Below are 21,096 nucleotides of genomic sequence, written 5' to 3' on the forward strand. Positions count from 1 at the left end.
TATAATACAATATGTACATATCCGGATAAAGTGCATACTGAAGTGCACACCTCATAATGCAGCAGCATATTTAACTACATCATGAGTTAAATCGTTTACAAGTAGTAATGAAAAAAGTAAAAACAAGCAACCTTAAAGAAAAGAAAGAAAAAAAACTGTAGGACTGGAGTAGCCTACATTTAATTTGCTAGCTGTTTTTATGGCTCCATCTTATCTCCACTGCCTGTTTAACTGAGTGATGGCTGAAGGCATAAATGAGTTCCTGATTCTATTTGTTTTAGACTGTGGACATCTGAACCTGCGTCCAGATGGTAGAGCCCCAAACTCATGGTTAAGAGGGTGGGAAATATCTGCAGCAATCTTATCTGCCATTTTATTCAGTCTGGTCAAGTATAGGTGAGCTAGATCTCTCTGCTGCTCGCCTATGATTTTACCATATTTACCACAATCCTAGTCTGTTTATGTGTGCCACCTTAGCATTACCATACCAACAGACCAGACAATTGCACAGAATACTTTTGCTATATTACTGTATGTGATAGTATATTATTAGTCAAGTGTATAAGCCTATGAGGATTCTGTGTATACCCAGCTAAAAATGACCAGTGTAAAGTAAATTTATCAGAAATTGAGTCAATCTGCACACACACAGACTTAGGAATGAGGGCTACATTGTGCGTGTGTGTGTGTGTGTGTGTGTGTGTGTGTGTGTGTGCGTGCGTGTGTGTGTGAAGTCTGGGGGCAGGGTAGATTTTTACTGTCACAGGCAAAAAAGGGCAATTCTCGCCTATTTTAACTAGTGTAAAAATAGCTCTTTATCTCAAAAACTATAAATGGTACAAGTATGGTTCAAAGTTTTTTACATACAGAAGTGCCCCATATTGACCAAGCAGTCAGAGTTCACAGAAATCCTAGAAAATAAAAAAATAAAATAAAGTTTTAGATTGTTTTCCTGATGAGCCACAACAGCTAGGGAGGAAATTACTCTTTTTTTCTGGTTCCTCCTGAATGTCCTGACTACCTTTGGTAAAGATTTGGTGTGAATATCTCAAAGCATGCCAATTGTACAGTGTTTTTTTCAGGATAGCCCTTTTTGGTCTCCAAATTGTGCCACAAGATTCCCTAAAACAGCCCTGCTGAATCAAATAAAAGGGACTTTCCCTTTATAACAGATAAGTCAGTGCAATGCCAAAACAAACCACTAAGGATGCACCCCTTCTGGGGTGCGTCACGGTGCGTCCGCGCGTCATAGCCTCACTTGCATGGCCCTACAGAGGTGTGTATAAAGCCGAATGCGACCAATGATGGCTCGTTTGAAAAATTACAGCCTCGCCTATTGGCTAGAGTTGACAGACAGTTTTGAAACACAATGGCCCTCATTTATTAATCTAACGTAGAAACCAGCGCAGATCCGAGCGCAGAAATCATCTTACGACAGGGTTCACGTGTGATTCATGAAACGTTCGTATCTCGCCAGTCACAGTGTAAGAATGATCGGGCGTTGATAAATGTGGCGGCTGAAAACAATCGTCATTTAAATATCACGCCCCTAAATATTCTCGGTTTAGAGGCCTTGCCCCTAGAGTTTATGACATGGAGATGCGTAATACGTCCAAGAAGAGAAACTTCTCCGACCTCGAAATAGAAACTCTAATGTCGCAAGTCCAATTGAACCAATTAGTTCTATTTGGCAGCCTGAAAAGTGGCATCAAAGGAAGTCGGAAAAATGCAGTATGGAAAGAAATCACTGCTGCGGTCAACAGCGTTGCCGTCGACAATCGAACTCCAGCTGAGGTTTGAATATTTCATTTATACATCCGTGATATGTATAGCCTATATATATAATAGTAATATAATAGCAAACAATTTGAAAATAACTATTTATGTTAGGGACACATAGTCGATGTAGGCCTTTACAAAATAGAATATTTTGCCATAGGCTACATATTTCTAAGTGATGTGGCTGCATATGCTTAGATGCCAGTCAGAATATATGGTCTAATAACAATTCTCCAACTCAGCCAGATTTACTATGCTGCACCGCAAGTCCACGCTGACTCGAAAACTTGGGTACACGAGTTGGGACTTGACGTGAGATTTGATCGTAGCCTCCGCTCACGTCCAAATTGATGAATGCCGAGCTTTGCGTGGAAATGACCGTACGCCCAGTTTTCTGTCGTACGTTCGTTTCGTAAATGAGGGCCAATGGGAGCAGACTGGGTTTGAATGTAAAGGCGGAACTTAGCACCCGATCGCTACTGTTGATAGCACACTTCTGCTGTCACTCAGAGTAGCTCGGCCAATACACGGTCGTCGGGGACGAAACTCACCAAACCGGTTCCAGACCCCTTTGTCTATCACAGTCTAAGCCAATGGGCTTCTACATTGTCATATAGGGGAGGAACACAATGCGGAAGAAAGCACAGCCAAAGTAACACCGAGTCTGTCCGGCAGCTTCAACTAATCATATAAAATATTAACGGCTATATTGAAACTTTTCAATCGGATTTTCTTTAAGCCTAAAGGGGGATGAGGATTTTTCAAACCCAAGTTTTGTAGAATACAATCAAGTGGAATCGTTTATCAGACTGATGCAGCCCCAGCGGGGCTGCCTGATGCCGGCGGGGCTGCCTGATGCTGCCTTCAGGTGCTCCGAGTAAGCTCAGACTTTAGAGTTCTTCAAGGAAAATTCCACCCTGGGATCCTCTTACACTGTTATATCTCATCAGTCTGTGATGATCAGTGTGTTTCAAGACTTATTTTGTGATGAAGTGTTGCAGAGGTGGGGACTCGAGTCACATGACTTGGACTCAAATCAGACTCAAGTCACAATTTTAATTGCTTGAGACTTGACTTGGGTTCTGCTGAAGTCCTAGATATTTAGTTTTCTTTAAGATATTAAATTGATACTGGACTCTTGATTTGTTCTGACTTGACTTGCTGTTCTACATTTAGACTTGGGACTTGACTTGAGACTTGTGCCTCAAGACTTGAGACTGACTTGGGACTCAAGCAAAGTTGACTTGGTCACACCTCTGAAGTGTTGTAATTTACTTTTTTTGGTGAACCCACTTTGCCTCAACCTGCCTCTTCTACTTCTACTTCAGTTAGGGATTTCCTACATTTCCCAGAATGCCTTTCAACAAAAGAGAAAGAGGCCTACAGAGAGCAATAGCAATATTGATAGTGATGGCATAAGAGCAAGAGAGCAAGTTTTTCCAGACATGAAAAAATGCTTCTTACGTCGTGCTCCTTACTCAAAATGCAACCTGTCTCGTGGCTGCATTGCATTCTGGTCTATTTTCTGGATTTCTCCCTGTATGATTGTTGAATGTTGGTGTGAAATAGTGAGTCTAGAAAGAAGCCACCAAAACCAAAACCTGATGTTTACCGTTGATGTTTTAGAGAGCTGAAAATGTTTCTGAAATATTGTCTTACTTTAGAAATCAAGCATCACTGAGCTACTGCATGTTTCAGTGGAAGAATTAAGTGGAGAAGATGTGCATAAGGCATGTAATTGATGTTTTGAACAATTTTTAGCCAAAAGTTATGGTATAATAGACTTGTTAGGATGTGAATAATGATGCAGGTCTGGTAGCAATATAAAGACACTCTATAGGTTAAACAGTATTTACAGCTGCTGTCTCTTCAACACCAAAACTCAATTTGTAATTATGCACTTAAACACATCACAGTTAAAATTTAAAAAGAATGAAAATAGAATTCCACAAAAAATACAAATCAATTACATAGAATGCAAAAATATATAACTAAGTACATCTATTTTCATTTTCTTTATTGGTTCATGGGACATTCAACTGATAATTTCGATATTTCCCGACAGCACTTGAAGTCAGCAAACCTGACCTCAGGATGCAGAGAGCTGTGTGCCGTTATTTTAAACACCACAGCTCCCCCTTGTGGAGAGAGTTAGGAACCGCAGTCCCAATGCAGGACTCCCATTTGGTTTCCCCTGGAAATGTGTTTCTCCTGGCGGCCTGTTGCAAAGGTGGAACCAGTTAATATGTAGTGTCTGCATTTTGTGCTGTTTCATGGATCGAGAGTGAGATGAAACAAACTAATAACAGATAATAGGTAGCATATTTAAAAATAAATAAATAAATACAAAATAAAATTAGTCATTAAAATCAGAAAATTGCCAAAACTGAAAACACCAAAACAGAAAAAACTGATAATTTTGAATAGTTTACTTTTTTTTTTTTTTTTTATGTTTTAACAACATGAATCCACTCTTCACACCATAACCCATTCTGAGACTCTACCACTGACACAATATTAATCCAAGGTTAAAACTGCTGCCTTGGAGTCTTGATTAAAACTGTTATTCAGTCCTGGAGAAACTCTAATGTTCCTTTATACCTTCTGATTAATTTAACCCAGAGCAAACTAAATCTAGGTCTTTTTGAAGCTATTTCTGTGAAACCCTTTTTAAATTAATCCACTTTAAATGATCATTTTAGTCTGGAAGTATGTATAATCCATTACCATTACAAAACTGTCCCATAGTACCATCACAATTTATGGTAGATTAAGGAAAAATAGTATTAAGGTTGTTGTTTTTTTTCCACATTAATGAATAATGATCCAAGAATGCAACATTCCCAAATGTTTCCCAACATGACACCCAACAAACACAAAGGATGATAATATGAAATATGACTTTTATTATGATAAAGAATATTATAACAGTGGTTTTGTATGACATGGCAGGTTAGATTCTATAATATAAATATATTCTATATATAAAAACAGCAATAGACTTTACATTGTGGCATTAACAGGAGGTTTAACAGTAAGGCAACAGAGGTAGCTGCATATAACAGAGTATTTGTCGCTTCAGCTGTATCACAGGTAAACTTCACTGAACATCACACCCAAAAACAGGATTTCTGCGCAGGAGTGGAAAGTATGTAAAAGAGCACAAAGTGATTTTGATGATTTTCTGGTCTTTAAATTATAGATAAATCACAAACAGCATGAGGAAGTTTGGAAAAGAGGCTGGAAATTCTCTTCCTCACTGCAGGTTGCGAGCCGCTGGTGCTGAGAGAATAACTTTAATAAACTCTCATAATAATGCATGTTTGAATCCAGCTCACCTTCCTGCCTCACATCTTTTCTCTCTCTCACATGTACTATACTTCCTTAAATATAACCTTTAAAAACCGTAAAAGCATTAAACAAGCCCTGAATATCTTTAATCAATGGTTTGGATGTCATCAGGAACACAAAAAGCAGAAAAAAAGCTTCTTCCATTAGAAATGAATAGGTGTAAACTGACAAAAAAAACCCACAACTTTAAAATGGTTTCCTCCTCATACAGCGACCGGAGCTGGAAGGAATGTAAAGGTTTGTGTGCAGTATAAAACCTCTGTGCCGTGATATGAAGCCAACATACCATGGATTATGGCTCTGTATCCTAAGAAATGATGTCTGCCTTAAGGTCATAAGGACATCCGCTTTGGCATGAATATGACAGTACAAACATGCACAGTAAATATTCATAAATCACAGGAGAGACTGACAGAATAGAGCTACAATGGCAGGATTATCTGATGTGTAACACTAGTAAACAAATTAACATTTGGCTGTGAAAATTTGACTATGAAAATTCACGTTATTACATGCATGAAAATGAACTGGACGGTTGTGAATAGATGGTCTACTACAGTGATTGTCAACCTTTTTCATATCAAGGACCCTAATTTAGTCCACATTAGAGCCATCACGGACCCCCATTTGATGAGATTTTTTCTCTCGGACCCAAATCTGAGAATATTTTTATTGTTAGATATGATTTTGTCCAGAAACATCTGTATTGTAGATAGAGAGATAACAGTGAAACTATGACCAAAACAGTCATTCTTCTACATTCTCTAATTATGTTAACTTCTTGTAAATGAAATAATGGTGAAGTTTAACAATTCATCAATTTGCTGGGGACCCCTGGTGGTCCCTGGACCCCACGTTGAGAACCACTGGTCTACTACATGAGATTTAAAGGCCTTTAGGACAAAAGCCCAAAAGTGAGGCAGCGGTCAGTAAAAGCACCTGAAACGCAAAGTGGCAAAAATTGGCAGTTGGTCTTGAAGAGATGAACAGAGGTAGAACTACATGTTACCAGACACTGACACACATGGTCTGCTAGATTATACTGGATTATACTGTTGTGCACACGCTACTTATCATACATGATTCAGCCATATTTCTTTTCCTCTAAAGCTTTAAAAGAAAGTATCAACACTCTAACACCAATCTACTGACACTCAAAATGAAAAATGTCATGCCACTGCTCTCTATTCATGTGGGATACATTGAAGACATACATTGATACAAGAAGATGATGGAGTGATGGGCAGTGACTTCATCTTGTTAGCTTGCTAGTAATGTATGCATCAGGATTTTGGGTCAATTCATGAACAAACTCATTGAACTTTGAAAAAACCTACAAGAAACAGAATTGGACTTGAATTGGAATTTCAGGAAGTTGAATTTAATGCAATGAATTTCTGTGAAATTCCATGTTTTGTTTTCTCACCACATATCTGAGATTACACCTATAGTGTTGAATATCATGAAATGTTAAAGGAACTTTCCAGCTGGTATTTGATGCAGAACATGTAACAGTAATTCATACATTATGACTGAATGTATTTGATTTGACTGTCTTTTATTTGATTCATAATGTTTGATTTATAATGTTTAGCGAGTCGAGACAAACTCTCTTAGAAGTGGAATTTCATGGAATTTCATGGAATTCTATTCTGTTTACTGCCATTCCAATTCAATTCACATTCTGTTTCCTGACAGCTGGGTGACATTCACACTCACACTCCAAATCCATGCATTCTCAATTCAATTTCTGAATTGCCCCAAGCCTGGTATGCACCCCTATGTTAGACTTTGGTGGGTAAAAAAAACAAACAAAATACACAACTAAAAAACAAAACAACTTATCTACCCCTACCTGCCCTTCTCCTTGTTCATTCACTGTACATAAATCTCACTTGTGGTCTTCTGGTCAGCAGCCCAACAGAAGTGCCTGTTGTTTATAAAACCGTACATGCAGACGGGTATTTGGAAGTGAAGACTTTGTTCTCCACTCCATAGACGTAGTAGCCATAGTCTTTTCCGTTGTAGGAGTAATGTGCGTGTGTGAGCGGCACCAGCTCGATGGTCTGCCGCTGCGGAGGGGGACAACAGGCAGGCGTGATGTCAGTGTCACTCACTAACTGAAGAGCTTGTTTCCAACATGATATATATCCAGTTAGGGAGGAAAAACTGAACTTCATCACTCAATATCACTAAAATACAGAAGATCTAGTCTGTAAATGAGTTGTCAAAACAGATTTTAGTGACCTACTATGCTTTTTAAAAGGAAGCACAATTAGTCATTTTGTAAGAGTATTGTAGGCGTCACTTTTTCAAAAGGTAGATATACTGTATCTCATTTTGGAACAAAATTCTTCTTCTACTTTTTCTACAAAATTCTACTTTTTTCAGGGTAAAGGTTTAAGGGCTCCGGTGCTGTTAAGGCTGGGCTTAGGTGTAAAAATCAACTAACAAGAGGAAAATAACAAACCACCCAGCGGCATGGAAGTGAACACATGAACAGAAACAAATTGCACATGTTTATCAATCAGGACATTCTGCAAAGCTAAAAAGTCAATTTATTTCTGCTTTATTCATTCTTTTGTGTTTCTGTATTGTGTAACTTTCTCCTAAGTCTTTTTAATGATTTGAAGCTGGTATTTGGACTGTTTCCTCCATAGAAAACGAATCCTTCTGATGTTTTTGAGTGGTGTAACCTCTTTTTCATCCTTAATATGTATAAAACTATGATGTATTCAAACTGCATAGGTATAAAGACTGCTTTTAACTCACTGGCTCCATTTATGTACATGAGTTCTGAATGGATTGTAATTGAAGAGGGACACTGACATCTAGTGGTCAACGTATGAAACTACATCTCAAAATACGACGTGTTTTTTTTTTTTGCAGCGCTGCGTTGCGTGTGTACGCGTTTGTGTGTATGAGTGAGTGTGTCATACCTGTTGCAGGATGCGTCCGGTGCTGCTGAAGCGACTTAAGTGTTCATCAATCAGTCTCCTGGACACATCGCAGATCTCCTGGTCTGGGAAACCCTGGATGGGGTACACCTGGGAGGAGACGGAGGGGAAATCAAACACACCCGAAGTAGCTACTGTCATTTCATATACCCGTTTAGTTTAGTTTTGGTGAGGTTAGGAGAGGACAGATGACAAGAGTAGATGACAAAAAAGAGGAGAGGGAACAGAAAAAGTGGTCCTTAAAGGGGAATTCCACCCATTTTAAGAATTCACGTTATTTCTGTGTCCCACGACAGTTCAGTCAATGTTTGTGAACTTATAGCACTCCTTCCTAAAGCAAGAAATCAGAGAGGGAACCCATAGAAAATGGTTTCTGACTTTGTGGAGCCATAAGATGCCATGTTTTCACATCAAAATGAAGGCATGAACCAGAATTTAAACCTCATTCGGGTGCAAGAACTCACACAAAAAACTTCAATAAAGTCAGTGTCCCATTCATTGTCTATGGAGCAGAGCCACATTTCCCAGCGGCATCACAAATTTGAGGGTCAGTTCTCCAGTTTCTAGCTTTATGAAAGAGTGGTGCATGTTCACAAGTACTGACTGAACTGCAGTGTGGCACAGGAATGACATAATGTAAATGTTTTAAAATGGGTGGCATTTCCCTTTAAGTGTTAACCCTGCCAGGGTTAGGGGTTCAATTACCTGTGTAGTTCAATGGGTAAACCATGGCAAACGTCCTGAATTTTTAATAGTTACACTGTGACTCAGATTTTATTTTTCAATCAAAACTTTGAACTTGAAACAAATGGCAGCATGATACTTTTTATGTGATTGGCATCTCAGTGAAACAGGCAAGTATTACCCCTCTTTGTCAAAATAACAGATGCAGACAAAAAAAAATGGAAGATTCAGTGTAAAAGGTGAGGTTTGTTGCATGTAATACAAGGTGATAAAACTGTTTGGGTTTTTTTTTACCAGCACATTCTCATCGATGAAGAAAGGGTCTCCTGTCACCTTCTCAAACTTCTTGTCAGGGAAATCAGGCTGGCGGTCTGGGATGAAGTTAGATATATTGTTCTTCCTACACACACACACACACACACACACACACACACACACAAGACGGACATAGAAACACAGAGAAAGAGAGGGGGGCAGGAAAAGAGATTCAGTCACAGATTTTGAATGTGAATGTGTGTGTGTGTGTGTGTGTGCGTGTCTGTGGGGTTTTGACATACCATGTAACAGTGAGCTGGATGAAATGCATCAGGTTTTGGCTGCCATGGCAAACAGAGCAGGTCTTGTATCCATGACCATGACAGGAAGAACACCTAGAGGAGGGAGGGAGGGACAGAGACAGAGAACAGAGGCAGAATGATGGCTGCTCTTATATTACTGAAAGAACAAGAGCTCATAAAAAGTTGTGAAATGAGCACGATCTCTGAAACGCAGATTGTCGTGCTGTGGACACGAATTATATGAACATTACATTCCTCCTCCACAAACTGGATTCTATGACAATAACATGAATTGGTTCAGTTTAGGCAAGTTTAGACAACTTGGTTAAGGTGTGGGAAAGGCTTTGGTCATGGTTAAATAGGAAAAACTTTCACTAAAAATTAAAAAATTCACCTCAGTCCTTAATTCAAGCTGGGAACTGAACTCCGGTCACCGGCACTGAAGGCAAACTCATCCACCCATCCACCACAAGTTTTTCTTATTTAACCATGGCCAAAACTTTACCTTACTTTAACCTTAACCAAAGTAGTTTTTGTAGTTTTATCTGATTTTGGCACAGTGATAGGTAAAGCAGCAATCAAAGGTGCATAATTTTCCTAAGATGAGCCTATTGTACGGACGTTGTTGTTTGTGTCGACGGCTCGGCTCTCTCACCTCTTCCGGCCTCTCCCGCCACAAGAAGAGCAGCGTTTGTTCCTGGAGCGCCCGTTGCCGTGACAGTGTATACAGCGCTTCTGCAAGACGGAAGAGAGGAACATTCAGACGGACAGAAAGAAAAGGCAGACGGACTCTCCTGTCACCTCTTGTGACCGTGGCAAAACGTACAACGCTTCTGCAACACAGAGAGGAGCGTTCAGGTCCGGTGTTGCAGCACTGGCTTCTGCTCCTTCTTATTTTCAGTTTATGTTTTTTTCTGAGAGCTCAGCATGGTTTTAGCACTCAGAGCTACAGTCAGTGTTGAGGAAGCTACTTTTTTTTTTTCCAGGCTATCGCTTAATTCACATTGAGAGCAGCAAGATCACCTCAACAGAAATGTAGTTTTGTTAACACTCTGACAGCTGCTTGCCAAAGGCAAATAAAATAACTCTATCTGGGATTCTCACAGGAAGAACTGTAAGGAATGTTAACTTTATTTTGTAATGTCCATCACTCTGACATTTTCACTCAGTCTGGTCCTAAATCCAGACCAACCAATCCAATTTGACTTCTTCACGGAAAAAAGAGGAAGGAGCGATCACTTTCTGTAGCGTGTAGTAGCAAAAGTAAAAGGGTCTTTGTAAAATCTGACATACAACAGACAATTAAAGCAGTAAATAAAGATTGAAAATGCCTCCAAAAAATAACAGGTATTTGCAATATAATAACCTAACTAAATAAACATTCACATTTTGAAGTACCAAGCAACCGCAAAATGTAGTAAAACTAGAACTGAATCTAAACAACTGAACTAAAACTGAGTATTTGTAAAAAATAAAAATAAAATAAAATTTAAACTAAATCCAAACCCACACTGAAAACTGACTAAAACTAAACTGAAATTAAAATAAAAATCGAAAAGTATATTTTAAAAAAAGAAAACGAATGAAAAATACACAACTTTAATAACCCTGCTGGTGTCAGGTATGGTCACTAGCGTAACATCTTCACACAAAAAAGTGACAAATCTAGAAAGCTGGACTCAACAAAGATGGCTGAACCTGCTGTGAAAACATTTTTTTTCACCCCCACAAGCCACTAACACAAAGAAATTTAGGGTCCAAGGAGTGTGCAGTTCACTGATGTCATGTTACATGATTTCTGAGTGATGAAGTCTTTCAAACTCTCAAAAATTCAAATATTATCCCTCTCTGCCACTTGGGGCCGCCAAAGTGCAAAGTTGCATGGTGCAGCTTTAATTGACCTATAATTCCCATTACATACTGTATGTACAAAGCAACTGTAGAGACATAATTTGAGAACATGGAGCCTCAGTGGGCTAATTGTGTTCTTGCAATATCAGGGGATCAAATCCAAATCACAAACTCTCTCTCATCCTTCCTGTCTTTCTCAACTATCTAAAAAAAAAGCAGAAATGCCTTAAAAATAATCATAAAAAAAAAGATAGAGTTTCTATCTCACCTTGCCTTTACCATGACAGTGGGTGCAGCGAGTTCTGCCACATCCGTTGCACTTGTGACACAGCTGAAACACACACACACACACACACACGCATGTTAGTTTGATAAGGACAATACAATAAAGCCTAAATCACATCCTTGATCATCTAATGTGTATTTTTTGAACAGCTCGTAACGTCCACACCCAGACCTTTCTACAGCTAAATAAAAGAGTACATTTGATGTACTGTACCTTTACAAAGGAGGAGTGTGGCACGCGGACCTTCTCCACCCTGTCAGTGAACATCTGGGGCTTCCACACCGGGACGTCCCATGGTGGCGGGCTCGCACCGTACTGAGGCCCATCAACCGGCTGTCCTGTTGAGAATAATGTGATTAAAAAAGGTTAAAATAAAATGGAAGTATTGGGACAATAAGAGATAGAGAGTTTGGTCTCAAATATGTTAATCACAAATTTATATTTACCAGTATGTCAGTATTTTGTTGGCTCAGTGTTAAATTTGCCTTCTATTGATGTAAAGTACTTTGAGTTGTATGTTGTGTATGAAAGGTGCTATACAAATAAAGGTTGTTGTTATTATTATTATTAAGATTTACCATTGAAGGATTCAAACTCCCAGGCGCTGGCTCTGGTCTCGGCGTAGGTCTCCAGTCGATACTGCAGGAGGAAGAGGCAGCGAGTCAGAAAGTCACTGGAGGGATGTGAGCGCTTTGGACTCACTGCACCGTCCACCACACACAACTTCTTCTTCTTCCACACAGTCAGACCAGTGGAATTCCCAGTCACATCTGAACTTTGTGTTTGTGTGTATGATTTTTGGATCAGAGAGATGTGGACTGAGAGGTTGGTCACAACACTTTTGCACCTTTTAAATGAAGTGCTCAACTGTAACATTGGCACTGGCTAGCTAGCATTATCATGGCGAGTAACTAGTTCACTATAATAATAATAACTCAAATCAAATCAGTCGATCAAATCATTACGCACATAAATGTATCATCTAGTCTTGCTTCATGACTGACTGCAAGCCACACTACACCTCTTCTTCGCTTATTTTGTTCTCAGCATTTTGCTATTTTGCTACAGCGGAGTTGAAACTGGATGTTGGGACCACTGCCACGATTACAGACTCCTCCATGTTGTTTTTCTTCAGAGGTCGACATGCAAATTTGCAGAATTTGCATGTCGCAGAATTTGCATGTCACATTCACACAGAGTTCACCATGTGAACTCTGTGTGAATGTGAAGGGGCAAACCGCTTCGCAACCGGAAATTATGTTTTTTTATCTGCTCTTCGCATGTGACGGCACCTTTAGTTACAAATATTTCTCAGAGGCAAAGCTGCTCTGGAGGCAGGAATAATCTCATTGGTTGAGTTAAACCTCAGTGGGCGGAGCCAAAGAACCACCGTTTTTCTGGGTTAGTTAGAATGAAGCCCAGTGAAATAGACAAGAGGTAAGAGAGGAGGAAGTCTAGCGCTCTACTAACTGAAAAAATGACCAGCCATTGATCATGAATGCCATGGCTATGAATGAATTAAAAAATATGTATATTTATTTTTATTTTTATTTTCACCAGAGGTCCTTGCCATTCAAGTTAGCTTACTAACTTGCACTCTGAAAAACTTGCTCCGACATTTATAACATATAACACATCCATCCCTCCCTCTCTCCCTCCCTCCCCCTCTCCCTCCCTCCCTCCCTCCATCCTTCCATCCCTCCCTCCCTCCATCCTTCCATCCCTCCCTCCCTCCCTCCCTCCAGGTCGTACCCTGTACACAGTGATGGGTTTCAGGTCTTTGAAGGTGAGGTTCCTGGCAGGTTTGGAGCTGTACGTCCATTTGGACTCCACAAACTTCAGCAGGGCGTCTCTGGCCACATCCTCCGACACTGTGGGGACCCTGAGGAGCACACACACACACACACATACACACCCCTATATATACATGTACAAATACACTAAAGTAGGAAAGTGTATAAATTGTATGCATAGCTATTTTTGTGTCTCAAATCTTCAGACGTGAGATACTTTTACAAAAACCAAAGAATCATCTGCAAACAAAGATAACAAATTGGATAATAGGTTAAAGTGTGATCTTGTGTGTGTGTGTGTGTGTGTGTGTGTGTGTATTACCTGACATTGGGCACCGAAGTGTTCCTGTCTAGCTCAGGCTGGGGGGTGTAGGCAGGGGGAGGTGGGTACAACGGGTTATCTCCATCTGCAGACACACACACATGTGCACACGCACACACACACACACACATACACACAGAGTTTCAACCTTTAGCTGAGAAGAAAAGGAAAGAGGAGACAAAGAAGCTATGCAGTTTGACATGATATGGTACATAAAAAGAGTGAAGAGGAGAAATGAAGATGATGAGAGGAGAGGAGGGGTAGATAAGTATGAAAGAGGAAAAGAGCGGAGAAAAGAAAATGAAGACGAGAAGAGAAGAAGAAAGAAGAGGAAGAGAAGAAGAGAAGAGGGAAGAAGAGAGAAGAGGAAAGAAGAGAAGAGGAAAGAAGAGAAGAGGAGAGAAGATAAGATAAAAGAGGAGAGAAGAGGAGAGGAGAAGAGAAAGAAGAGAAGAAAAGAGAGGAGAAGCGCAGAGAAGAGGAGAGAAGAAGACTCTTGCCTCCTCCTTTGTATCCATGTACATCATCCAGCCAGCCAGGAGGGGGAGCTGAAGGTCCTTCCTCTGGTATGTTAGGATCAAACGCATCTGGAGAGAAGACATCAAAAACAGTTAAGTAGTGAGTATTAAAGTAAACTTAGAAGTAAACAGGGTGCTGGACAGGTGAAAATCAAAGAATGTGAGAGAAAAACAATAAAATACAGAACAAAACAAAAAGACACAAAGTGACAAATAGAAACACTACAAAGTAAAGTGCTTATGAAAATGGGTTTTTAAAAGTTTCTTAAAACCTGTAACAGTCTCTGCAGTTGAAAAAACCCCACTTATAAATGCTACTCCCTCTTTCTCAGGAGATTTCTTTTTTCCTCTTATTTTCCCCCCATTATATCGCTTCCATTCTATTGTTTCTCTCCATCTCATTAATCAAACGCCCCTAAAGATATCAGATGAAATGAAAACATGAGGTATTCCTGTTCTTTCTTTTTCCATTCTTCCCTTACTTTCTCTCTTTCCTTAGAATCAGGTCTAAAGAAAATAACCTGGTTTAAATTAATCCTACAGGACTTTCTCTTCCTTTCTCTCATGCTTCCTCTCTTTTCCCCTCCTCTAACACCACCAATCTCTTTCTTTCTGTATTTCTTTCTGTGTGATGTTGGGATAAAGTTTAATCTTCAATTAAACTTCACTGTTTCCTTCTATGTTAAATCTGTTTTGATGTCATAACACCATAAAAGAAGAGGATCTGCAGGCTCAGAAGCGCTGGACAGTTTTTCTGTCTGTGTGACAGGAAGAGCGGAGGCATTTCTCTAGGAGGGGCTTCAGGAAACCGGCTGCAGCCCGCAGCAACAGACGCTCCTCTCCTCTTTTGCAAAACACCCTCCCTAACCCTAAAAGATCTGGGACTTCTAACGACTGATAAAAGAGCAAAACCTGATTTTTCTAAACAATTATCTTTGACGACGGAGTAAAAGTGCAGCCACATATCATCAAGCCTGCAGTAAAGCACTTTCTAAATCAAAACGATACTCACATCCACCTCTTCCACTGCAAAGGAAGGATTCAATTGCAAACTACTTTGAACTTTGAATCTGTAAAGCGGATAAAAAAACACAGCATTCTGTTTGCTTTGCCTTGACTAGAACCTGCCAAACTGGTACTGGACTAGATGACTGCATGGGTCGGAGTCATACAAACTTTGTGTGTGTGTGTGTGTGTGTGTCCTCATGTCTTCTAGATTAAGGTTAGGACTTTGGTTTAGGATTAAAATTAGAATTGGGATTAGGTTTAGGATTGAGTAAGGGTTAGAATTAGGGTTTAAGGAATGAAGTTAGTGAAACGTCATAAGGAAAGAATAACCATGGTGTTTGTGTGTGTGTGTGTGTGTGTGTGATGATATAATCACTGTGTGTCAATGTGTTTTCTATGTAAAGCACTTTTTTGAAGGGCCCTCTATAAAGTGTATTATTATTATTATCATGAGTGGCAGGGGGTGTAAACCATTCGAAAGTCGATGCAGTCTAGTTTTCTGAGATTTACAATGTAGCTGACACTTTCTTAACTGATGCAGTAAACTCCACCCATCTGGTGCTCCACGCAGGTTAAAACAAACTAGAAGAATTATACTGCAAATACTGTTGGATCCAGGCCCTGTATGCATGTGTGAAGTAGGTGTGTGTATGTGTGTGTCCTTTGTTTGTTTTTTTTACTGCCACATGACTTCTGTAAACAGAGCACACCTTAAAGGCTTAGGACTTTCCACAATGAGGTACAGTATCTACCACTGTGAAAAGGGACCATGTACTCTGGCAAAATGATTGATAGCATAAAAGTAAAGCTATTGACTCCTGTTGATTAGCTGTCTTGTGGTTGTTACTTGCAAAACAGAAGCCTTTTAAAGGACGTAGTTATTTGTATTTTTGAAATACTAAACAAAAAATCTCAGGTAGCAATGTTTTTTTTTTTCAATACAGATATGTGGTATGTTGGAATGAAACCATATCAGTTTTTTACTTAATATGTTCAATATGTTGAGATGTAGACAAAAACTGGATCCCTGGAGCACTGATGGAGGCTAGAAACTAAATGTGTGGCTGTTGTGGTCCGACCGTCCCACATGTACTACACAAAGAAGAATCTTCTAGGTCTGTACTGCTGCTTCAAAAAAATATTTTTGGACGTGAAGAGATGTGAAATGTGTTCTGAGGATTTACAAATAAGAACTTGAGTGACTACTTAATTGAGTTTCCGTGGTTCTCTGTGTGTTAAGTATGTTTCATGATGCTAGGACTCTCTTTGGAATCTATTCAAAATAGATTCTGTAATTTTAACAATCCATCTGTGTTGATGAAAAACCAATAATTATTTTCATAATTCTGAAAGGCTTAGTGTTCAGAAATGCACGTTTTTTATCCAACAGAAGCACTATGCAGAAATAAGTGACAGAAGCAGAGGGCTAAGTCAGTGCAAAAACTGAATTACAGTGAATAAATGTTTGTTCCAAGTGGGATTATAACGTAGACAACGGTGGGCCAGTCTTGGATTGTATACTTCCAGGGGCAAAGTGTTACAACTGTTAATGTATAACTTCCCATTAATGTAGTAAACCACTAATGTAAAAAAAAAATACACTACTACACTACTAATCCGTTTAACATAATACACTTCCCAATAATGTAACAAAAGTTCTTTGAAACTTAGAAGAATGATACATTTTGGTGCTGTGGCTATGTCTTATGGTTTTTAAAAAAACTCTCTTACACTGTAAATCCAATTATTAATAATAATAATAATAATAATAATAATAATAATAATAATTTCATTTTTATAGCACCATTCATACATAGAATCCACTCAAAGTGCTTCACATAAAATAAATGGACTAAAACAATTACAAGCAAAAGCAAAAATTTCAAGCAAAATCCAAAATACAAGCAAAGGCGAAACGAAGAAAGAAAGAAAAATATAATAAAAAAATAGAAATATTCTCTTATCGTACTCCTGTATAGGAACGACACTTCCTACACTGGACACGAAACACGCAACATACATCTAGTATGTAGGAAACTTGGAGGAATTAAAAACTTTGAAAAGCCATAACTGCTTCACCACCAGTCTGATTTTGATAAAAACATGGCGGGATGATGCATCTTGTTACTGATTGGCCCAAAGGAGATCCATCATTCATCATTCATGTTTCTCTCTTATTTCAACAGTGTGTAACTGCAAACTGAGGCTACATGCAGACATTTGTGGCTGAAACGCGCTGGAAACCGCAAGAAAAAAGCGTTAACCGCCATTGACTTTAATTTAAAAAAAAGAAAAAAGCACTTGAACCCAATTCACACTATTCCCATGATGTCACATGCATTTCTTACCCATATGGTGCTTTACCATATACACACAGCTCATAGGCTGTGGCTGTCATTTGATTACAATTACATCACCTGTTATTGTCCTACCAAGACGGCCGTGTGGTGATGTAACAGAATACTGTATAAAGGTTCAGTGTTTTGGAGGCGGGATTGGCTGGCTGAAGCGTCTGTTTTGGGGTTTTCTTGTTCTTGCTGAGACGTTTGGCGTTTCGTACACAAACGTCTGCATGTAACCTTCAGTCAAACTCTGACTTTCCTAGCTTTGGTTGTGTAGCAACAGCAGCGCAAATAATCTCACAACACACCATACAATATCATGTTTGTTTTTACAACAATGTAATATGACAGAAATATACACAATAGCACCTTGATTGAGATACTTCCGAGGCAGCTATTTAGTGCGTCATGATTTTGCCCTACATGAACGCCCTCTCACCCCCCCGACCCCACCCCACCCCACCCCACCCAGCGGTACAACAGCACCCATTCCTCTGAGTGTTTCCTTCAGGCTCCCGCTGCCCGGCGGATAAAAATACAACAGAGTCAGTGCGCTGATGATGTCACGCTGCACACAATACCTCCGGCCCGGGATAAAAATACCAGCGAGAAGGTGTTTCCCTGCAAAGATCTGGACCGAGATGGACGGAGTGTGAGAATAACATGAGGGAGGGAGGGAGGAAGATAGAGAGAGGCTCATTAAGGGAGTAAGAGAGAGAGAGAGAGAGAGAAACAGAGAGAGAAAGAGGGAGTGAATGAGGAGAGAATGGACAAACTGGACAATGCATCCAAAATACTCCTGAGGAGGAGTGAGAGGGGCTGCTCAGAAATACACACACACACATGCACACACACACACACACACACACACACACACACAATTATTTAATTAATCTGGGTCTCAGTGGAGTTTTAGTGTCCCATGATGGTCTAAATGCTGTTTCAGAGGCTTCTCCATCCTGATAAGAATAACATTCCTCATGTTTTTTGGCATGAAAATGGTAAAATTTAAAAATTATATATAGCAGAAAATATCAGCTATTTGATTTATTTTTCATGTTTCAAATAAAAAATATGCTGCTGCATATTATTTTATGTGAAACATGTCAAATAAAGAGAGTGCCTTGTTTTGTTTCTTGAGTTAAGCCGACTACTCTTACAAATGAGAGAAGAGAGAAAATCAGGACCAAATGGATGATAAAAGAGTCGGCAAACAGCTGAGTGCAGAAGTCATTCCTGCTCCAAAACCAAAACCAAAACCAAAACCAAAACCACAGCCAGAACCAGAAGAGCATCAGAACCAGAATCCAAATCACTTTGTTTGCCAAATACTGCACATTCACTGTAAAACAAAGCGATTCTTACCTTCCCATTTCCTTTGTCTATGCAATTCTTGGGCTGTTTGCTGTGGTTATGTCACAGGATAACATTAGATAACAGATAACATTAGCACAGTGGGGAAAGTTTTCTGCATTTAGCTGCTGACAGACCAGCATGCATTTGGTCCCAATTACCTCACACATCTGTTGCTGCATCGGCCTCGTTTAAGTTTTTCATTCTTCATTTTCACCTTTATTAGACAGATCAAAGTAGAGAGAGGCAGGAGAGAGAGGGAGAGACAGGGAGAAGACGTGTGACCAAGGTCCTGGGTCGGATTCGAACCCAGGATGTAGCGTTTACATGGATTTGTTTTTCATTCTGTTCAGCACTAGTGATTTTATTTTATCTATGTGTGAAAATATGTATGGATGTATTGAAGATAAATGCTCCCACGGCATTTCTGTTTCGATGGAGTGACAGTAAGGAGTGACAGGAAGGATGAGAGAGAGAGAGAGAGAGAGAGAGAGAGAGAGAGAGAGAGAGAGAGAGAGAGAGAGAGAGAGAGAGAGAGAGAGAGAGAGAGAGAGAGAGAGAGAGGCTGTCATGTGACCTAAAGTGAGTCTTTGAAACACTGGTGTCATGCATGGATTCTACTACTAAGAATAATAATACATTGTACTATTAATGTCCACCAGTTTCATACCCATCCAAACATGCATGTGCCCCCTAAGATATTTTACATTTTTATATCTCTCAGATATAAAATACACAATGATTTTTTTGTTGTTGCTTTTTGTTGATATGTACAGTAACAGTGTAACAGCATGAGTATCCGAAGAGTAAGTCATATAGGAATATTACAGTGATTTTCATGACATAAACGTCACCAAATGGATTCACACTGGCAGCAGATGAACAACCTTTAAACCACGATTAACCAGAATTACAAATTAAACCCAAGTTTAAAACGGACCACCTTCAGTTCAGAACCATCGCACTGAATGCAGAGAGTCTAAACTCACCAAGATCTTCGTCTTTCTCGTCCATTCTCCGCTGTCTCGCTTTACTTTAGACTTCGTTTCAAGCGAGTGAGATCCGTGGAGAAATCCACCACACTACTACAAACACCAACGTCAAGCCAGCCACAATTAAATTAAACTTCCGGTCATAACTTTCAAAATAAAAGCCTTGTTGACGAACATGTTGCAACGTTTTTGTTACTTTTTTTTGGCGTTATGCTAAGTACCAAAGTGAAAATAAAGGATATAGTTTAGGAGGAATCTGTAGTAAATTAAAATACATTTTTCACCCCAAAATGTCCTTTTCACTGCAAAACACAGTGATTTTGTAGCAGAGGGTAAACGCCTAAACTCTCAGTTCACCCACCTATTTATTTGTGGAAAACAGTTTTCTGTTCCAAGTCTTTTTTAGATAAATTCATAGACAGCATACATTATAGTATAGCATCAAATTGATGTCCTTGATATGAAGATGGACATCTACACACCCAGACACTTTCTGTAGGCTACATGTAGCCTATGGCTCACGGTAGACTTGATAGCATCCTGTATATATGATTTTTTTTACACTGAGTATATACTGTATATAGCCTTCTTTTATATATATAAGAAGTGTGTATTTTGCATGTTTGTGTGTATTTTGCATATTGCACATATTAAATTATGATTTAATTTTTGGTATATTTTCAAATTTTGCCTAATTTTCATTCTTTTTTTTCTTTGTCTCAGTACCCTTACACCCTCTTAAAGCTGTAATCAATACCTTCTCATTCTTTCATTCATATATTTCTACTTACAGTAATATTGACTGTTGGACAATTGGACTTAGCAAGTGTGGATATTTATATGAACCTCCTTTGCAATTTTATTATTTATATTCTATTTTTCTTTGCTTGCTATTTGCTGTGGCAATGGCATAATTTCTGCCAGGGGATCTTTACAGTTTATCATGTGATAGGGGCTTTTGAGGAGAAAAAACATGAACTAACTTTTCTGAAAATATGATAGATTTTTGTTTACACTAGTTACATTAGTTGCTGTTTTCCTTATGATAATGATAATCTCTGACTGGAGGTCATATTTTACCGCACCCCCACCCGTTCCCTTTTTTTTTCTTTTTCTTTTTTTATTTAGCACTACATCACTATCTGTATTATACCCCAACATAAACCATTCTTGTAATTGACTCATTTTACGCTTTTAATTTGAAGGCAATATCGCTGAACTTCCGCTCATGTCCTGTCTAATTCTGTGTAACTTGATGCAGCTACAGGCCACGCCCACCGCCTCGATGAAAACAGAGGAATGC

General features: G+C 39.2%; 2 protein-coding genes across 2 annotated transcripts in view; one reads left to right on the forward strand and one right to left on the reverse strand.

The window, feature by feature from the left end:
* dynlrb1 (dynein, light chain, roadblock-type 1) overlaps positions 1-21,096 on the forward strand; it is a 242,234-nt gene that overhangs the window by 213,384 nt on the left and 7,754 nt on the right. The window lies entirely within an intron of this gene.
* Positions 6,728-19,906, reverse strand: LOC139912301 (protein SSUH2 homolog). The gene is made up of 12 exons (XM_071900060.2): positions 19,791-19,906; positions 14,081-14,167; positions 13,581-13,665; positions 13,218-13,347; positions 12,044-12,104; positions 11,679-11,803; positions 11,448-11,510; positions 9,984-10,063; positions 9,329-9,421; positions 9,066-9,171; positions 8,070-8,177; positions 6,728-7,202 (listed from the first exon to the last, which is right to left on the reverse strand). The coding sequence occupies exons 1-12, from the start codon at positions 19,813-19,815 to the stop codon at positions 7,068-7,070; spliced, it is 1,098 nt and encodes a 365-aa protein (XP_071756161.1). The 5' UTR covers positions 19,816-19,906; the 3' UTR covers positions 6,728-7,067.

Source organism: Centroberyx gerrardi, chromosome 5 (genome assembly GCF_048128805.1).
Source record: "Centroberyx gerrardi isolate f3 chromosome 5, fCenGer3.hap1.cur.20231027, whole genome shotgun sequence".
Taxonomy (NCBI): domain Eukaryota; kingdom Metazoa; phylum Chordata; class Actinopteri; order Beryciformes; family Berycidae; genus Centroberyx; species Centroberyx gerrardi.